The sequence below is a fragment of the Eucalyptus grandis genome, chromosome 6 (assembly GCF_016545825.1).
Source record: "Eucalyptus grandis isolate ANBG69807.140 chromosome 6, ASM1654582v1, whole genome shotgun sequence".
NCBI lineage: Eukaryota > Viridiplantae > Streptophyta > Magnoliopsida > Myrtales > Myrtaceae > Eucalyptus > Eucalyptus grandis.
In genome coordinates, this window is record NC_052617.1 from 28,549,791 (window position 1) to 28,570,580 (window position 20,790).

A 20,790-nucleotide genomic window follows, 5' to 3' on the forward strand; every position below is an offset into this window, starting at 1 on the left:
CGATACCCAACCTAATGCATGATTAACTCAAATCGCTCATATAACCCACCTTTTTATAGCTTATTTTTTAAGAAAGAAAAAAATAAAGATAATATATCTGAAAATTTTAGCATATTGGAAAATTAGATCTAATCTAAAGAAATTCACAAATAATTACCTTTTCACCAACACAAAATATAGAAGCCTTATATTAAACAAAGTGGGAATACAAGAAATAACAAATAAAAGAGGCAAATTTACATATGCTTCGATGCGTATTTGCTCGATATCGGTCGAAGGCAGATATATAAAGAGATCGATTGCAACCACCTTGAGCTGGTTGGTGGTTGCAAGGTGGTCGAAATCTCGGCAACCACCAAAATGGTTCTCTGTCTTGATCTTGACTTGCAATGGTGACAATTAGTCACCCTCAAACTCAGGCAACCACGCAAGGTGATATCCGTCCTCATGAGACCAGCAGCGGTCTTGGCAGCTTGGTGGTTGCATAGCCCAACTCTCTCTCTCTCTCTCTCTCTCTCTCTCTCTCTCTCTCTCTCTCTCTCTCTCTCTCTCTCTCTCTTTCTTTCACTCCCAAACCACCCCCCATCCCCCCCCTTAGACTAAGCTGGCGATGGGATTGTCACCGTTCTTGAGCAAGGTAGATGCGGCGACAGATCTTCAACGACGCACCGCTATCGTACTCTGTTGAGGTAGCCTTTTATTTCGTTAGATCTTTTCTTTACTGTTACAAGTGGATCCAAAATGGATTTAATCTAGACACATTGAAACCCATGAAGACGAGGTTTCAATGTTTCAGCCCCATTTCAACCTATTTAAAGGAAGTTCTCCTACTCAAATGGAACCCTGGGTCGGGTTAAAAACTGGATAGCCGACCCATATTGCCACCTCCATTCAAAGCAAGCACTAGTTTGGTCTCCCATTTGAACATGCACGACAAAGGATCAAATGGAACTTGATCCATCAAACAACCACAAGGGTAAACCATCATAAAATAGTGGACAAGGAAGGGATTTGACGAAGCAAGCGGCGTGATATACAGTCACGGAAGTAGCTCTGCTATGTGCAGTTGCAGCAGATGACGAAATGGTTAAGCGAAGGAGCAACCACTTTACTTGGTCCATCTTTTTTCTTCTTGTTTAGACGGGTTTGTCATCTTCTTGCCTCGTGACGATGGATTGCGGCGCTTAGAATAGATACAGGTCCTGGGTCCGATTCCCAGGGTAAGAAACAAAAGTGCCATGTGATGTCAATAATCAAGAAATACTTTTGACAGAAGCTCTGTTGATTTTACATTCCAACTCCCTCTGATGTGCTTTCTTTATTGCATATTCTACTCCCATGACAACCCAGACTAGTCCCCCACGCTACGGGCTATAGCAATCTTCAATCTCTGGATGTTGCCAGAAGAAGAGGATTTGGAGTCCAACATACTCTTTCGATTGTTCCATCCATCTACCATATAACTCGTTCAGCTTCATCATCTTTGATTAAGCTCTGCAGGTTCATCTTCATCATCTTCATTGGCACTCTATAACTTATTCGAGCATTATCAATTAAGCTCTTCGATTGATCCATCTGTCCACCATATAACCATGCCACCGTACCAAATGGAGAGAGGAAGGAAGATTGATAAGGCGGCTGTTCAAACGGTAACACAACATAGCACTGCCGCCACTATTTTCAGTAGGGACAGCTGGAGATGTCCAAGCTAAAGAGTAGTTGGCCCAATTACTCCCTCGTCGATTATTTTCTCTCTTCTATAGACCCATAAGACTGTCCCTCTTTCACCATACATTTTGACGTTTATTTCTTTTTTGCAGCTCCCTTGAAGTTGTCTATGTGCACTCATCTTTCATATGATTCACAACCACTGTTGGAGCCTCAAAAAATCGTGCCCCCTTGGTCACAGATATGGCCAGAGTAGAAGCAAAACGGTATGATAGGCATAGCTAAACTTGGTTCGGATTCTGTGGGGACTCTGGAAGTTGTGATGGCCAGTGCAGAAACCGTGAAGGTGCCAGTCATGGAACCTGTCATGCTGAATTCCCAGGATTCACATGCTTTAGTTACTTCCAACTGTTGACAAGAATCGCCACTGTCACAGTCCCGAGCTTTTAAGCTCCCCAATGAATCAGAAAATCTAAGGCAAACTACTAGAATAAGTCCCTTGACTGTAACTCCTGGATAAGCCATTTGTGGCACTTGCAGTGAAGGATGTGATCATATAATCGTGGGTCATCACTGATATGAAAGCTGCAGTTGTAGTTGTGTAGTAAGTGGCAGTGCTTTGTGTTTTTGCTGGGCAATGATTCATCAACAATGGACATTCAAAAGGTTTCGTCCATTACTAAGAAAGGATTTACCCATCCCTGCTCTAGGAGGACTTGCATGAGGGAAGGGTCGTTCCTTTCTTTGGCTAACAGAAAGAGAACAAGAGAATTCCTAAGGCAGTTTACTTTTCTCCGTAATATATTTTGTTAACAGTTATTTTCTCCTCAATCACCTAAATTGCAAAGCAAACACCACAATCATAATGAACCAGTTTTCTATCCCTACTTTCTTTTGTTGCTCAAAACAAATAAATTGAAGGGTTTAAGCTCCATTTCCTCCATTCTACATCTACTTTCATTTAAGGGGACCTTCCCTTAATGATACTTCCATCAGGCTCTGAAGGTTAAGAAGATGTAGTTCAGTTGAGGTGAACCATTGTCGTCTCCTCAATCTTACTCGATCTGTTCTTGTGCATGTCTAAAGGAATACAAACTCAACTACCTAATCCCTATGCACATTCAGCAAATATCAATAAATAGAGAGTCCTCCTCCAGCATTACTTAATCTTCCAAGCACCAAAATCTACCAAGATCAATCCTCGCGCAACGCTCTTCCCTAAAAAGTGTAGCAGTTCCCAAAGATCTCAAACATTCACAGTCCCTGTTCAATCAGTAACCCAAGTCCTCTTCCACCCTCATTCTACGCTCAAACTAAGACGTCAGTTGAAGACCGGAGATGCGTCCTGCAATAACTAGTGCCTCCACATAACTCACGGCCTTCTCTTCCACCCCAACTGCAGTTACACTTGGAATGAATTACAATCAATGACAAATCAAGAGCCAAGACCCGTCCTTGTATTACAAAGTAAGAACATCATCCAACACATTATTCACCCTCAGCATCAAAACCACCATGCTTCACAGGCTATTTGACATGGAACAAGCGTGACCATCTCGTAGAGGAGAAAGAACAAGTGAATTCTGAATTCTCAACATCAACCGCTCTTAATTTTTCCCCTTTGCGTTAGAGCAAATACCAATTTATCCAATTACAACAACTAAAAAAAGCTCAATTACAAATTCAGTTGAAGAAGGAACGGAACAAAGAAGCCCTACTTCTTCTTACCCTTAGCCGACTTGCGCCGCGAGGGCACCACAATCTCGCCCTTGAGCACGGGGATCTCCATGATCTCCGACAGCTCGCCAAACTTCTTGCGGAATTTCTCGACCTGGTCGGCGTCGACGAGGACGGCCGAGCGGTTGCCGAGGTAGAAGGGGTGGTTGCCGGACCAGACGTCGACGACGTACTCCTGCTGGGTCCCGCCGGTGGTCATCACCAGCTCGCCGTTGCAGTACACCTTGGCGTCCTCGTAGAACTGCGGGTGCAGGTCCTTCTTCCTGCAGCTCACCTGCATGCGATTGCGGCTCCTCGCCGGCGATTTCGTCTGCGAGAAGGAAGATGAAAACAGAGAAAAACGGCTTTAAACGGGAAAATTTTCGAATTAAATATTAAGTTCTTGGGTTGACGTTTTACATTGTTGACGGCGAGGGATGGTGGAGAGAGATTCCGCGGGAGGAATGTGGTGGTGAGCGCCATTTTTTCGCTCACTGGTGCCGTGCGAGTGGGAATTTTTTTGTGGCTGAAGGTTGAAGATGATGGGACTTCGGGGATTTGGATGGAGGGTGGGATAGCCAAAGTGAAGTCAAAAATTCAAAGCTTTTGTCGCTTGGATTTAGACTAATGGGCTGGGCCGTGATATTTGATTGAATCTTGGAATTGAAGATATATAAATGGAATTAAATCTGTAATTTCATCTCCTGTATTTTCCATTTATTCTGCGGTCCCTAAATACTAATAAATGTTCAATCTATTCCTTCGATTTTTTCAAACCATTAATTGATGACATGAAGCCGATTTTTTTTTTTTTGTCGAAAGTAACAGATTTTATTTATTTAAACATTGAGACGCTAGACCCATCTCATGGGGCGTCCTTACACAGCAAGGCCCAGAGGCCTGGAGGAGGGGAAGACAACCAGTTGGGCTGAAGCGAATTTCTCCTCTGTTCCCGCGCAGCCCAATCGGTATCTCCATTAGCAAACCGTCGGCAAAGAAGTAGGCCCACCAGCGGCAATTCTTGAAGAAGTCTTTTACAAGCCGTCAGAATCCCACGTGCTTCCCAATGAAGCTCTTCATTGTACTTGAATGTGTTCACGAGACTTTGGCAATCTGTCTCCACCGAAACCCACCCCAATTCCTTCTCTTTTATGTGCTTCAACGCTTCAAGTATAGCTAGGGTTTCCAATTGAAAACTTGTCTCCGCTCAAATAGATTTGGTGAAGCCATCTACAAGGCAGCCGGAGGAGTCTCGAACTATGTAGGTGACCGCTCCTTCCGTCGACCCCACACCGAGCGACCCATCAACGTTGATTTTCAAAGTACTCGCTACTGGAGCTTCCCACGTTTCGGGTATGTCGAGTTCCTCTGTTTTTGCTAGTTTTCTTGCTTTAATATGCAAAAAGCCCCATCTTTCGTAACTATCTTGCTGAAATCGGGCTAGATCTACCACTTTGCAAGCATCCGGCTTAGTACCTCGAAAGACAAAGTTGTTTCTCTCCTTCCAAACCTGCCAGAAGGTATTTGAGATCAATTCCAAGGACGGTTTGTTCGTATCCTTCTTTATAAATCACGCGAGCCACTCATCGATGCGTGTAACCTCCTGTGCATTCACTTGTAGGTTGATTTCCGGGTGACTCTATACCCGTATAGTCCAAGGGCAAAGAAGGTGGACATGTTCGACCATTTCCATGCTTTCTCGGCAAAGATCACAAACTAGATCAAGTAAAATCTTTCTTTTCCATAAATTTTCCCTAGATGGGATGGTATTTTGACAAACATTCCAGATAAAATTCTTCACTTTAGGGCTGGTCCGCATTTTCCATAGAGCATTCCATAGTTCTCTCAGTGTTTGATATGACAATGAGGGGTGTTCTATTGTAATATTGGCTATCGCTCGGTCTCTAAAGATGTTATAGCCATTTTTTACTATAAACGACCCATCCTTAGTTCCTATCCAAATCAATTCATCATTTACAAGTTGACGGTTGATTGGAATCGCAAGGATCTCCTGAACAGTCTATTCATCAAAGAGGTTGTTTAACAAAGGCTCATTCCATTGCTGTGCTTCAAAGTTCATTAACTTAGAAACTTGTTTTGGATCATTTCTGTTTGCTAGCCCTCCAATCAGTCCTCTCTTTAGCCATTTATCTGTTCTAATGTTGACATTTTGACCATTTCCAATCGACCATCTCACTAAATGCACTATGGCCTCCCTTCCTTGGACTAAACTTTGCCATCCCCATGAAGACTTAGTACATTTATCAGTATGTCAAAAATCCTTTCGATAGAAATAGAGCCTTTTAACAATTTACTCCACAAAGCATCCGGATTCTTAACTAACCTCCAAGCTTGTTTACCCAAGAGGGCCTTGTTTACCGTAAGAAGGTCTTTAAAACCCATTCCTCCCCTGTCTTTTCTTACTTTTAGAATTTCCCATTTTTTCCAATGCAAACCAGCCATTGTTTCATTGTTTTTCCACCAGAAATTAGCTACTTTATTCTCTATAGCCTTACAAACTAATACTGGGATTTTGAAAATTGACATGGCATATTGAGGCAACGCATGTACTATTGATTTCAGGAGAATTTCCTTGCTTGCTTTAGAGATAATTTGTTCCTTCTAGCCTTCCAATTTCATATTTACCCTATTTAAAATCCATGTAAACATTTGCTTTTTTTTTATTCTCCTCAATCAAAAGGGATTCCAAGGTATTTCCCTGTCCTAGCAAGCTCTAGCACCCTCAACTCTCTTGTCATGGTATCCCGTAATAGTTGGGGACATTCCTTACTAAAAAAATACACTTGACTTGTTTAGGTTTACAGCTTGTCCAGAAGCATAGCAATATTGATTTATCATCTGCAAATAATAAATGAGTCAAGGTAGGACAGAACCTGTTCAGCTTTATTCCCTTTATACTCCCGTCCAATAGAGCTTTACCCATCATAGAAGATAGACTATTGGCCACCAAAATGAAAAGATAGGGAGATAACAAGTATCCTTGCCTAATCCCTCTTGTAGGAATGAAAAAAGGGAGAGGTTCACCATTAAATTTGATGTTGAAGGGAACTGTAGTGACACATTGCATGATCCAGTTAACTCATTTGGCGCAGAAACCCATTTTTAGCAAGCATCATTCTAGGAAATCCCATTCTATTCTATCATAAGCCTTCTACATGTCTAATTTTAACACCGCTTGAAAATATTTTTTCCTTTTCCTCACTCTCAATTGGTGCAACACCTTCTGCACAATATAAATGTTATCTTGAATCTGTCTTCCACTTACAAAAGCACTTTGTTCCCCTGAAATTAGTAATGGCAGCAATCCTTTCAATCTATTTGCCAAAATCTTCGATATGATCTTATAAGCGAAATTGCAAAGGCTAATAGGGCAATATTGGTCAAATTTTTCTGGATGGGGTATCTTTGGAATTAAGGTTATGTGAGTTTTGTTTAGGGCTGGATCTAATACTCCCGATCAAAAGAAACTCCTCACTTCTTCAAAAACATCAAGATTGATAATATTCCAATGATATTGATAGAAAATTCCATTTAGACCATCTGGACCAGGAGCTTTCTGTGCACCGAATTGAAAAACAGCATCATGAACTTCTTCCAAAGTTACTTCCGCCACTAGACATGAAGCCGAGTTGGATCACTAAAAAATTAGAGCTTCAAATAATCCAATCCTTCACACCAACGAAATTTCTTCCTCCTCAACATCAGACTTCTCAAAATGCTTGGATTGATACTAGAACGAAGATGGTTGGGTTGAGGTTGATGTCGAATAGGATGATTCACATCTCAGGGTCTTGGTTGTGCAAGCAAAACATGGAAAAGAAAAAAAAAGGAAGGAAGTGAAGAACGTGTGAGCATCGAGGAATTGAAAACTTTAAAGAGCTCGTGTCCGATATAGTTTGAACACTGGCTATGTTTGGCAGTCGGGATAAAATTAGGGATATGATATGATTTATCCTATCTTAGGTTTGGTACTCGCTCAGGACAGAATAAAGTCGGATATAAGGGGGATATAGGCTAGATAAAATTATCCCATGTGAGAGGTGGGATAAAGATAGATAGGATTTCTAATGTCCATAATAGGAAAATTATTTTTCTCAAATAATAAACTTATTAAATTAACAAAATTGAAATTATATTTCAATATAAATAATATTTGAATTCTAATTTAAGAAATTAAAAATAAAAAGTGAAAATTTATTTTTAATTAATCTTATTTTAATTTATATATTCAACTTTAATTCTATCTTATAATAAACATTCAATCTATAAATTATATATTTATGCTTATTATATAATTTAGGTATTTTTGTATTTTAGGTATATTAGTACAGTTTACTATTTGATTAAATTTTATTAAAGAATGATGAAAGGGGATTAAAGAAATAATAAAGAAAATAATATAAAAAAGAGGAAAAATAAGATAAAAATAAATTAAGGAATAGTGTTACGAGAGATTTTCACCATCTCTATGTACAATGATATGCCATTACATGATATGATATGAATATATCCGACTTTAATACTGTGATACACCAAACAATAGACATGATATAAAAAAAAAAATCCCAAGATTTTATATCATATCTTATCTAGTCCTATCCCGATTAGAAATTCGGACAACCAAACGTTGCCTGGATGGATGACACGGGAAATTGCTATTGGGATATTGCTCATGATTAGGCAATTGAAGGCTTACTTCATTGAAGCAAATAGATTTGTTGTTTTCTTAGTTGATTTAGATATTTTCACCCTTTGCGTATCGATTATACCAGATCCTCCCCTGACCAAAATTTCAGAACAAAAAAAGCAAGAATTTGTACAATAATCGAAGAAAGAAAAAGAGCAAGAAGTGGAGATGAAGACTCAATTTGACACCTGAAGCCTTGTGGTGAAAGTGGCAGGAGTTGGACATCCGGGTAGTAATCTGGCACTGAGCACTACTGTCACTAGAGGAGAATGAAAAGAGGAGCTTTGACCATCCTAGCGCCAAGGAGCAAAAGTAGATGACATCTGAATTTAATTCATAATTCTTCCCTTCATCGACTTTTATTTTTGTGGTCTATTCCATCACATTCTCTTTCCAATCCAACTTCGATTGAGCTCACACAGTTGATATGTTAATGGTAGACATATAGCGAGGAGGAGACAATAACAATAGGTCTAGTGATCATGATTCATTGCAATTGAAAATTGTTTATTAGAATGAAAATGTTAAATTCATTCAATGCTTGTGTTTCCAATGAAATTGATGTTCTTCGAATGAAAAATTGTTGAACTTGTTAAGAAAGAAAATTCATATCTACCTCAGAACAAGCTTGGCTTGTTATATTTGACAAGGCCTTATCATATTGATCATAAATAAACTTGTAAAAGTTGAAGGACAAAAATGGGAGATACGTAAATGAGATGCATATGACTATCAAACCATTTGAGAGTGGGGATGCATATTGAAATTGCCTTTATTTAAACCTCTTTTTGGTAAACCTTCTATGAGACCCATTCTACTTAAGTAACGATCAAACGCAACAAAATTTTTACAAACAAATGAGCTGTGGGAAAGCCAACTACTCAATAGTATTGAATTTACTCTTTAGCACCAACAGATCAAATGAAAATAAGGCCAACTACACTTCTTTTCAAATATTGAAGGTACCACCAAAAATGAAAACTTCTTTGTCATAATGCTTCTATTATTAACAACATCATTGCCACATCTTAAATACTTTGAAAACTACAAAAAAGTAAACTCCATTTCTTAATCTTAAATTCAAAAATATCTTATCAACAAAAAGTATTGGAACTAATCCTACTTCGAACTCTTCAAAAAGCTACTTCTTGTTAATTTTCCTCTTTCTTGGAGATCTTGTTGATCTAATACTTTCAATATTATTCAAATGCTCCCCGACTTGTTTATGTTCTTCTTGTTTTTTTTTGCATGATGCCTACCTTTTGCCCCTAGAGTGCCAAAAGTTGGCACAAATTGACAATTAAGTGTCAAAAGTTACGAAAGTGACACTTAAGTGCAGTCTGGCCAAAATCTAGCCAAAATGCTGACATGTCAATTTTCCGGCGAAACAAGTGCAAAATAGCGTCGTTTTGGTACTAACGTGATAAAAAATTAATATAAAAATTAATATAATTAATATAAAAATTAATTAAATTAAATTTAAAATTAAATTTATTTAAAGCATTTTAAAATAAATATACAAATATTAAAAAATTTTAAAAAATTATAAAATATTAAAAAATATAAACAATTATAAACAATTATAAAAAGGGGGAGGTGGCTGAGGGCTCACTACCTCAGCCACCTCCCCCTTATTCTTAATTTTTTTAATTTTCTAAAAAATTTTAAAATTATATATTTTTTAATTTTTTTAATATTTGTATTTGTATTTTAAATGTTTTAAATAAATTTAGTTTTAAATTTAATTTAAATAATTTTTATATTAATTTTTTACTATGTCGCATAAAAAACAACATCGTTTTTGCATTGTTTGGTCACGTCAGCGTGCAAAACGACGCCGTTTTGAACTTACTTCATTGAAAATTGCGCACGTCAGCATTTTAGCTGGATTGACATTTAAGTGATCAATTTCTCTCCGATTTTGACACTTAAATGTTACTTTCGTAACTTTTGGCACTTAAGTGTCAATTTGTGCTAACTTTTGACACTTGAAGCGTACTTTTGCCAAACAATTTACATGTTCGTGTATACCATAACGAAATGGAGTTGTCAAGAGAAAGAACCAAATATGGCAAAAACCTATAAGAGCATGCTCCATACTAATGTTACACCAAGGTTTTGGGCTGATAGTATGAAGACTAGCACGCTTAAGTTGTGCTTGTACAGGCCCATGATAAGCCATTTTAGAGTATTTGGATGCGTATGTTATGGTGTGCCCAACAAAGCAAGTTCAATGAGACGATGGTTACTTGCATATTTGTGGGCTATGACAATTAAAGGAAAGGGTAGAAACATTGTTGATTCTATAATAGGCAACGTTGCACCTCTAGGAACCTAGTATCTCTGATGAAGTATCATATTGGGGATCATCACATTCAGCTATACTAGATTCAAAACTATCGTGAAGTTGATTAGAGAACCCACAGTAAATAGCCAAGAGAGAAGAATGAAGAGGGAAGAAGTAGAGAGGAGAAGAAGAGAGGAAGAAAAAGATTGTAAAAGCCAACAAGCGGCTTTTGGTTTCTATGTTACCAAAGCCGTACATCCGTCACAATATATTTATATTGAATATAAATAATACCTGACCACAATACCCTTATGTATGTAAAAAGAAATTAAACCCAGAAAATAAAACCGACACCTCTCAAGCTACGTAACAAAAACAAATTGAAGTGGTGCAAGAAAGAATGGAAGAAGAAAATAGGCCTAATAAAGCCCAGCAGATTGTAGAAGTAACCATAGAAGGTCACCCATGGAAGAAGTCAAAGCACAAGCACAAAAAAAATCAAAGAGTCCGGGGTGGACAGTTGTACATCCGACAATGACGAAAGATCTTCAAGCAAGTCAGATGGAGAAAGAGCAAGCTCCTCACCTAAGTAGATCCACAAAGCAAAGGAAATAATATCCTAAATATGCAAATGCAACTTATGAAGAATCTACACCAATCGATTGACTACCCCTCCATAGCAATAATCAACCAACCATTCAGGGCAAGAACTTGATATTCCCGCAAGAACTAAGCATGTAGAAATACATTGAAATATGTGCTACTGTGTGAGATGGAGATGGAGTACGTAGAGATAATTGATCAAATTGTATATATTTTCTCCAAATGACTTGGCACTACAAAGTTTGAAGACTATCGAAAGCAACTTGTCATGATCACTAAATCCGCACTAAGAATGGGTTTGGTTCAACGTTGGGAATGGACTTTAGGTGTGATGCAAATACTAAAAGCCAAAACCCTTTGAGGAAATGTGAATTGCATTTGGTAAAAACTTTTTACAAAGCCACTTTAGGTTCAAGTAGTGTTAAGTAAAATAAACTTTTGCAATGGAATTTGGCTATATATATTTTAATTAAAAAACTCAAAACCTTTCGTTGGAGTCGGCGAAGGGCTTATGCCATCGATGAGCCAAATATGGCATCGGTAGTGGCTAAGGTCGCCCAACCTTGGGCAACCTCTGGCTAGGGTCATGAGACCTAGGTGACCCACCACTTGGGGTCACACGACCTCTGGTAGCAGTCGCCTAGGTCGCATGACCCTCGTCTGACCTTTCGCAAGCCACTCGTCTATCCTTTGCCAGCCAAATGTATCCTCTCCAGTTCTTCGCTATTGGCCAAACTAAAGAATTCGACAAAGAAGTTGAACATTTACAAAAGGGGCAAAATTGAAAAACAAAAGAATTAGTGAAGGTAATTTTGGAAGGACAAAAATATTTTAGTCCTATTTCAGCATTCTACAAATGCTATTTTAGAATCTTGGATAGGAGTAGCTTTTGGCTTTTAGCAATTCCAAAACCAATATTTGGCTGAAAACTACTTTAAAATGCTTGTCAAACATCTCAGCATTTCCCCAAGAGACTTTGGAGGCTAAAAGCCCATTGGGAAAACTGAACCAAATGCATCCAGAAGAGTAGTTGGCGTGGTGAGTATAGAAAAGAGAAAGTTGCACCACCTCTGCTCTTCAAAATTCCGTTTTATCTCTTTATTTATTTAGATTTTTCTTGGTGCGAGAAAATTTAGTAGAAGAGTGTAGAATTGTGTAACTAATAGGTTGTCCACATAGTATGGTTAGTAATCGCTAGAATTAACTAAGGAGATGGATTTCTAAAATTATCTCGAAGGTAGAACCACCTCCTTGTTTGGGCCATAAATAGCCACGAAGTGCTCCCCATTTAAGCGTGTGCGTGTGAAAGAAGTCTAAGCAATATCTTTCTCTACAATGGGCTTATGATAAAAGATTATGTTTGCTTTAATTGAACATTATGTCTTTCTCTACAATGAGGGTCATGGCCGAGAAGAATTGTCGACTAAATGCATCGGTTCATCGCCCTCTTGCAGCATAATAAGCGCAACCAAAGCCTGCGTACTTCTGACCAAAAGAAAGAAAAAAGCCTGCGTTACTTCAGTGAATTCCTACCTGGTAAATGATTAAATCTTCTTGGAGCCAAAAAAAAAAAAAATGATTAAATCTTCAGGACGACACTTGTACGCGTCATATAACTTTTCCCACTCAAGTTGCTGCATACTTGATAGAAATATTGATGAGCACGGCACATGCCAAGCGCAACTAATATCTCAACGAAAAACTGAATCCACTTGTATGATTTTCGTACAAACATTCAACTTTCGAACTTTGAATTGCAGGTATCGTAACCTCCCAGTGACGGTATAATAAGCCCCCAACAGCGGGAGACATTAAAATCGCAGTAAACTTCTGCTCTGCTTCCATCTTGGATGAGCAGGATTAGTTTGCAAAACAGCAATATATCCCGATCCTATACTGACCTTCCTACGTGTGTAATTCTTTACTTGATCTTTGAACTTCCACTCTTCAGTTTCCTCAATTTCCGCCGTCGTTCCTCCTGTTGTTCGCCTTCTTCCACTCCTCTATATTCTTCAGCCTTGCATACATCTTCCTTATCTTGTTGAGCTTCTGGGACTGCTGAGCAATCACGCTCGCAGTCGATGGGCTCTCACTCAACACAATCTCATAACCGTCTCGGTAAGAGTCCATCCCTACAGTCAAAAGCTGCCAGAACATGCTGCCTGCCGCTGCACCACCTCCGCGAGCTGAGGAATAGATTGCCGAATAAACTGTGTCGAAGAACTGGTCCCTCTCATTCTGGTTGTAGCCTGAGTCTTTCGATGAGATCCCGAACTCTGCAAATAGGAGCGGCTTGTGGAGAACATTCTGCGCATCCTGAATGTGAGTGTTCACCCAGTTGCTGAGGAAGGATATTTGGTTTCCTACGCTCGGGTCGGACAACCTGTTTGTCAAAAATAGATACGAACATGTAATTTAGCATGATGCAATAAGATAGCAGTCACATTTGGCTTGGAATTTTATTTATTGTTGTAACGCCAGCATAGTACTTAATACTAACCACTGATCAGGATATGAGTGAACCGTTGCAAAGTCGATACCAGGGATCTGATTATTTTCAATGAAGTCAGTTCCGACGAGGAAAGAGGGGTTGTTTTGCTGCTTCTGAGCAGAGGATTGTGCATAGAACCCTTCTAGGCCAGCCTCTAGTAAATGGTTCCCATCGAAAGATTTTACATAAGATGCCATCTCCGTGATCCATGCCTACATACAGAACAAACAGTAACTGAAGTCAGCTCCAATCGTGCATTTTGTGTATGAAATATCTACAGATTTGACAAAAAGATGGGAGAAAATGGCAGCATAATTTGACAATGTGCATTAAAATGGTGGGGGTTTCCATATGCGTTTCCACATGCAATAAGCACAAGACATGACACAAGATTAAAGAGGAGCATTTGTGAACCTGGATGGTCCTTCCTGATGGATCTGAAGGGCATCTGACTTCATTCATCAGCTCCCAAGCCATTATTGTCGGGTCATCCTTGTAAGCAATCCCAGTTACGCTGTTCCTTCTTGTAAGAACAGTCTGCTTTTGCATCCAAAAAATGTAGCAAACAGGACAACAACAGAAGTGTCAAGATTTTTTTCCCTAAAAGAGCCAATCCGATGACCAGATGAACCAATCCAACGCAGATTGAAAGATGAGGAAGGGGAAAATAGAAGAGATAGAAAGTCGACCCGGATGTGATTTTTGTAATAACCCTTCACCACAGGATTGGTGAAGAAGTCATCATCGGATGCTATGGGCTGTCCCTGGCTTCTTGCCCATTCCACATACCGTTTCTTTCCTCCCAGTGCCTCATAGTTATCCACCAGACTCAGCACCAGCTTGATCCCAAACTTTTTAGCCTCTGATATCACAAAATCCAATCCCTTTGCACAGCCACAAAAAAATGAAAAAAAAAAAAAAAAATTCCCGTAAAGAAATGAAAATTATCCCTTAGAAAATCCACTAAGAAAAAGCAGGGGAAAAAAAAGAAGAGAAAGCGAGCAAGCTCACCTGGAACATCTGCTCATTGTAGGAACCAGGAGAGGACTGGAGGGGCATGTACCCACCGTCACTGAACGCCCAGGTCCTTGCAATGGAGAGGCCATGGCTCGTAGCTTCTTGGAAAGCAGAGGTGACTTTGGCCCTCTGTGATGGGTACGACGCCAAGAACATCAACCAGTAGGCGTTGAACCCATTCGCATAAAAGGGGCTTCCGTTCAGCATGAAGTGCACTCCCTCGGTCTTGACGAACCCACCTCCATCTTCCGCTTTCGCAGCAAAATGCGACCTTCGTTCTTGAACCAGAACGAGCGCCAAGAAAAACAACAGCCTCAAATGCTTCATGTTTTCCCTTGCCCTGCGAAAACGCCCAAAAGCAGGAGTGTTTTCCAAATGTAGTCCCGCGGAGCTTTTAGGTCTTTTTAATAGTTTCAGCTGACGAGTAAATGGCGTTGGCATCAAAGTGTTCAGCACTTCCAGTTTTCACCTTCTTTTCCTTTTATTTATTTTTATTTTTTCTGTTTTTGAATAATTTAACCTTGACTGATTGAATTAATTATATAATCAAGTGACTGGGAAAGGTCCTGGCGAAATTTGTGGGGCCAAATTGGTCGTGAAAAAGCACATGACTGTCGCAAGTTCCTGGTGAGGACAAGTCTACTTTTCTTTGATTGCTTTGCCTTTTTCCATTTTCTTCCGGGCGATAAGCATGGTAGGTAGGAAGAAGCCCCGAAGGATCATTTACCACCATAGAAATTAGAAAATAAAATTTAAGTCCACTTGTCCAAAAACATATGAACTCATCACGTGTTGCAGGCTCTAGGTTTGGTGATTCCGACACTTTCTTCTCCTCCTCCTTCCGGTGCACAATATCTCTTCCTCTCTCTCTCAAACGATTGATTTTGAAAGGAACTTGCACATGATCAAGCCTTCGAACCGGCCATGCTTGATTAGATTGTTAATTCAAATGTTATGCATTACGATGCAAGAGAACACGTAATTAAGTAGTGCTCATGGTAATTTCATTATTTTGCTTTTGTAGATTCAATTTGATTGCATCGAACACCAACTCTCATATTCACTTCAGGGATCGGGAAGTTTTTAGTTTTATACGCTAGTGATCTCTATCGATTCTCATGAATCTATCACGAGCATACTCTAATTCGAGAAATACTGAAAATTTTTCAAGGTAAACAAAAAAGATAAAAACAACACTCAACAAATCTATAAGGAGTTGGATGGATGTTTCAATATTTGGTTTAAATATTATGCTAGAATCAGAATCTTTTTCCCTTGAAGTATTGTTGGGGTCTCGTTATTTAATGCGCATGAACAGGCAATTAGTATGTATTTACGATAATTTGATCCGGCTGAAGTTTAAATAAATATTTTAAAAAGAAGCCGAAAGGTTTACATTGAGGAAATTTGATGCGCACGACAGACAAGTCCGCCGGGATCTCCGCTAAATTGTTGACTTCAGCGAAATCCATAAGCGCTCATCGTGGCGGAATGAAAGAGCGATGGCGGCCCGGTGGGGCAGGTGATCCGGCGTTCACGCGTCGAATGTGACTGGGTGGATGGGCGACACGCGGAGCCGAACGGGAGTTACATCGGTTGATGCGTTGGACATCCAACGGCTGTTCGTGGAGGTGTGACGGAGAGTGGTTTCCGCCCGAAGTCATTCGAGGTGGAGCGGAGAAGCTTTGGATTGGGTCCTTTGGGATTCAGGTCAAAGAAAACAATAAAGTGGGTCAGGGACTGCGGAAGAATCCTGAAGAAGTGCAAATCCGACAAAAAGGATTCTATTCAGTTTCTTGCTCTTGTTGTTTTTTCGTTTCTTGCTCTTTTAGGTTTCGTTAATTATAATTTTGTCTCCAGGGGAACAATTTGATTTGGTTTAACCTCTTTTTTCTTCCTATCTCTTTTTCAAGCAAAAAGGTGAGAAGGGACAAAAATATATGTGATGCATTCATTACCCACGCTACCAGCCTAGCATCACGTAATTGATCAATTATAAGATGCATGAATAGCATCCCAACTCATGTTTGATGTTGAACTTTGTAATTTCCTGCTTCTTATTGATGAGTTACCTCCGTGGTAATATTACGCGGTGTAATCATACACATGAGCTTCATTTATTTTGCAAAAAATAAATAAATTAAAAAATATCTTTCTAAAAAAGATAGCTTTGTCATTTGAAATAATTAATTGATTATAAATATTTTCATTATCAATGACAATTTATATCTGACAATGAAAATATTTTTCATTCATTTATTTTTATAAGTAATATAAATGATTATTTTTAAAAAGATATTATTCAAATCATTCATTTTTTGCAAACTCAAATAATTTCTTTAAAGGAGGGGGCAATCAATCCTAACAACCATCCTTTAGCGTTGTTACATGAGTCATATCAATTGTAAAATATCCCGATTAAATTATAACTGTTGTCCTTAAAATCTCGATCATGAAGGTATCCTGATAGTTAAGTCTTCGAAAACGGAAACCTAGTCATCTTTTGTGGGTCGGAAGTGGAAACCCTAGAGCCTTTTATTTCCTCAGGAAATGATTTCAAGAACAATCTCATTGTCGTCCAATCATGAAGAGTTTCCTTACACACAAGAGAATCGGCTCCCAAGCCTACTATCAATTATTGAACAAGTACGACAAAAATCCTATACGTTTCACACTTTGGTCATTTGAGTTCTTAACGTTTGATTTTGGCTAATGGAGTCCTTTATGTTTTAAAAAACATGCAATCAAGTTTGTAACTCACCTCCAATTCAATGTGGCTTATTTTAATGTCGACAAGAGTCAACCTATGAATGTGTTAAGCATTTGATGGCACACCTATAACGATGTCAAGGGTCTAATTGACGATTTTATTTTATTTTTTTGTCGAAAAAATTATATTCATAACTCAAAAGAATACATGAAAAGTACATAGACTCTCTCACATAGACTTTCATGGTGAATCAAATCGAAGTAGAGCAAATGCCAGAACACTGCAAAATAAAGCCAAATCCAAAAAATAAGGAGGATCAACAAAATACCAATAGGGTTAAGCACACACTCATTCCAAAAGAGTGGATCTATCAAGCAAAGTAATTGATAACCAATCACTGGATCTCATATCATCGCTAGTGATGAATACATGCCAGAAATTCCTTCTCCAGCAATTACATCATTGCTAGTTGGTAGTGTACACCTAGGTTCAACTTCCTCTACACTATCATTATACAAAGACAACCAAAATATGTTGAATAAACATAGATCTACCTTTGGAAGAGCAAATCTTCATAGTTTAGTAAGACAATAGAGCTCCTACGATCATCATTAAAACTAGAGGCAAAGAACCTATACACAAACAAAGTACGGAGTATCAAATCCCCAAAAACATTATTAAACTCTTAGTTCTAAATCGAAAGAGAAGAACTTCTAGATCTAGAAATAGATTTGGATAATTCAAACTTTGAAATTTAGAACTAGATTAGGAGAGCACAGCTCCAAGATATAGATTGGGAGAGAAAAAATAGGAGAAGTACAAAATTAAAAAAAAAAAAAATCAAAACAGATGGCAAGGAGGGTTAGAGTCTAACCCTCCCCATAGTTGAAGATTGAAGATGTTGGGGCTAAACATATAACCTAGGAGGTGAATAGGATATTTTCAAACTTTGACAATTTTTTGCGAAAATTAGCTTATTGCTAAGGCTCCGTTCGTTTCGTGGAAAATAAATTTCCAAGATAACGTTTTTCGAATTTTTTGACGTTCGTTTCATGGAAAATGAATTCCTCGGGAAAACATTTTCCATAAAAGGAAAAAAAGTCTTCTAAATTAGGGAAAAATGTTTTGCATTTTTGAAAAGTGGAAAACATTTTCCTCACTTAATCTCTTTTATTTTATCCCACTCCTCCTCCTCCTCCTCCTCCTCCTCCTTCTTCTTTTTTTTTATTCAAAATTTTTTAATTCGAATTATTTTTAAATTTCATTTTTCTTTTCTATTTCTTTTCTTTGTTTCCCATCTTCTTCTTTCTTAGCTAGTCGCCAACCACGGCAACAGCTGGCGACCAGCCATAGGTGAGCCTCGAGCTCACTGGCGAGCAAGAGGCTCGCCCACCTCTGCGAGCTCCGGCTTGCTGCTTGCTAGATCGGCCAATAGCGAGCTCGAGGCTTGCCCACCTCTAGCGAGCTCGGCCTCGCCGCTCACCAAATCGGCCAACATGAGCATTGAGCTCAAGGCTCACTGATTTGGCGAGGCTCAAGGCCAGCGAGCTGTTAGCTTGCGGGGAAGCTCGCATTCACCGACCTGGCAAGCGAGGCTCGCGCTTGCCAATCTAGCAAGCCTCAAGCTCGCTAGGCTTGGGCCTCGCTAGATTGGCAAACTCTGAGCTCGCCGATTCGATGAGCCTTGAGCTCGTCACTCATGTGATGCTTGTGCTCGCTAGAGGTGCGCAAGCCTTGTGCTCGCTGGCAAGCTCAAGGCTCGCCTATGAACGATCATTGATCGTCGCCGTGGTCGGCAACCAACCAAGAAAGAAGAAGATGTTTACAAAGAAAAGAAAAAAAAAAAGCAAAAAGAAATAGAAAAATGAAAAATAATTTAATAATTGATTTTTTAAAATAAAAATAATTAAAAAATAATTTTTTTAAAAATAAAATAAATGAAAAAAAGTATATGGAGGAAAATATTTTTCTTACCAAACAGCGAAAAATATTTTCTACTTCATTTTCAGGTTTTATCCGAACGCGAGAAAATAATTATATTTTTTTGGAAAATGGTTTCGTGGAAAATATTTTCCAGAAACACCACATTTTTCGCAAAATGAATGGACCCTAAGTAAGGATCATCTCAACCTAATGTTTAAGTGAATACTCACTAGCTATATGTTAATGTATATAAAAGGATAAAAATAGTGGGACACAGAGAATTATAGTGATTCAGCTTTATCTACAAACTTACGTCCACTCTTCAGACTAATAACCTCATGATGGGCTAGACTCCATTAACAATATGCTTGAAAATTTACAAATGGCTAGCACAAATCCTTTATATGATAGAGCCCACTATTTGGACTCAGTTATTATTCTTACACTTGTACACTTAATCCTTAGTACAATTGTTAAACAACATAAATATCAAAACAATAAGACAAAGAGAGGGAAAAGAATACTTGGAGTGTCAAAACTTAGTACGAATAGACACTTAAGTGCCAAAAGTTATGAAAGTGATACTTAAGTGCTAAAATCGGAACAAAATGGATTAGTCAAGTGCTAACAGCAAAAAAATTTGGCCAAAATGCTGACATGATGATTTTTCGGCGAGGCAAATGCAAAAGGAAATCGTTTTGCTCGTTGACGTGACTAGACAAGTGTAAAAACAATGTCGTTTTGCTGCTAACTTGGGTAGCTAATTAATATAAATATTAATTAAATTAAATTTAAAACTAAATTTATATTTATATTTAAAAATTTATTTAAAAATGGGTAATGGGGATCGCAAGCGGTGAAGCCCACCTCCCCCATCATTGCCGAGAAGAATAACAGCAACAACCCTTGGCCCGGCCAGGTGAGGGCCGGTGACCCTCACCAAATCTAGGGGGAGGCTACGACCCTTCCTCCTAGATTTGGGTGAGGACTCGCAAAGCCCTTGTTGCCAATTGGTAGGGTTGCTGGCTCCTAGCCAGGGCCTAACAACCCCGGCCAACCCTCTTCCCACCATCACTAGCCCTTCCTCGTGACGGTGGGGAGGCGATGGCGAGGGCTCGGCTCTCGCCCTCTGCCTTCTCCTCCTCTCTTTTTTAAAAAAAAATAAATAAATTTTATAAAGGTTGTAAATATAAATATTTTAATTTAATTAATATTTATATTAAAATTCAAAAAAAGAGAAAATGACGTTGTTTTTATTCTTCATCGCTGATTGAACTCTCCAGCGTGCTACGTAGGTGAGTTATATTATTAAAAAAATTTGTCACGTAGGATTTCCGACCATATTCGTCGGACTTGATACTCAAATGTCCCATTTTAAAAAAAAAAAGACACTTGAGTGTCACTTTCGTAACTTTTTGTACTTAAGTGTCCTCCTGTACAAAGTTTGGCACTCCAAGTGTCTAGCATTTGACAAAAAGCTTATGGTTAAGAACAACAGTACATAAGCTACTTGATCTTTTATGTGTTACACTCTCTTTTAGTTTCTCGTAGTCTTCTCTTTTATACTTTTCCTCAATGATAATTTAGAGAAGCATATGACTGTTGGAAAGTTTCTATTGAGTTACTATCCAAGGAAGGTACTACCTATATAGCTTCTTTACTTAATT

General features: G+C 38.7%; 2 protein-coding genes and 1 long non-coding RNA gene across 4 annotated transcripts; 1 reads left to right on the forward strand and 2 right to left on the reverse strand.

The window, feature by feature from the left end:
* The first annotated feature begins 458 nt into the window (after positions 1-458).
* Positions 459-2,326, forward strand: LOC104449003. 2 transcript variants are annotated; one of them, XR_005551805.1, is made up of 3 exons: positions 459-689; positions 797-1,649; positions 1,821-2,326. It is a non-coding gene; the product is annotated as an uncharacterized LOC104449003 (long non-coding RNA). The 2 variants fall into 2 exon arrangements; XR_005551804.1 differs by having other exon boundaries at positions 1,351-1,649.
* Positions 2,327-3,169: 843 nt separating this feature from the next.
* On the reverse strand, positions 3,170-3,973 carry LOC104449004 (50S ribosomal protein L31, chloroplastic). Its single transcript, XM_010062991.3, has 2 exons — positions 3,805-3,973; positions 3,170-3,715 (listed from the first exon to the last, which is right to left on the reverse strand). Exons 1-2 carry the CDS (start codon positions 3,865-3,867, stop codon positions 3,383-3,385), a joined length of 396 nt encoding a protein of 131 aa, XP_010061293.1. The 5' UTR covers positions 3,868-3,973; the 3' UTR covers positions 3,170-3,382.
* An 8,617-nt stretch (positions 3,974-12,590) lies between these two features.
* On the reverse strand, positions 12,591-14,928 carry LOC104449005 (mannan endo-1,4-beta-mannosidase 7). The gene is made up of 5 exons (XM_010062992.3): positions 14,485-14,928; positions 14,163-14,357; positions 13,888-14,010; positions 13,483-13,685; positions 12,591-13,365 (listed from the first exon to the last, which is right to left on the reverse strand). The coding sequence occupies exons 1-5, from the start codon at positions 14,815-14,817 to the stop codon at positions 12,939-12,941; spliced, it is 1,281 nt and encodes a 426-aa protein (XP_010061294.1). The 5' UTR covers positions 14,818-14,928; the 3' UTR covers positions 12,591-12,938.
* Between the last annotated feature and the right edge of the window lie 5,862 nt (positions 14,929-20,790).

What these genes read in the sequence shown, in the direction of transcription:
- LOC104449004 (XM_010062991.3), bottom strand. Translation starts at nt 3,867, where the DNA reads ATGGCGCTCACCACCACATTCCTCCCGCGGAATCTCTCTCCACCATCC. An exon ending in CATCCCTCGCCGTCAACAAT is followed by an intron (nt 3,716 to 3,804) that starts GTAAAACGTCAA and finishes TCCTTCTCGCAG; the next exon opens with ACGAAATCGCCGGCGAGGAG.
- LOC104449005 (XM_010062992.3), bottom strand. Translation starts at nt 14,817, where the DNA reads ATGAAGCATTTGAGGCTGTTGTTTTTCTTGGCGCTCGTTCTGGTTCAA. An exon ending in ACAATGAGCAGATGTTCCAG is followed by an intron (nt 14,358 to 14,484) that starts GTGAGCTTGCTC and finishes GGCTGTGCAAAG; the next exon opens with GGATTGGATTTTGTGATATC. An exon ending in CATCAGGAAGGACCATCCAG is followed by an intron (nt 13,686 to 13,887) that starts GTTCACAAATGC and finishes TTCTGTATGTAG; the next exon opens with GCATGGATCACGGAGATGGC.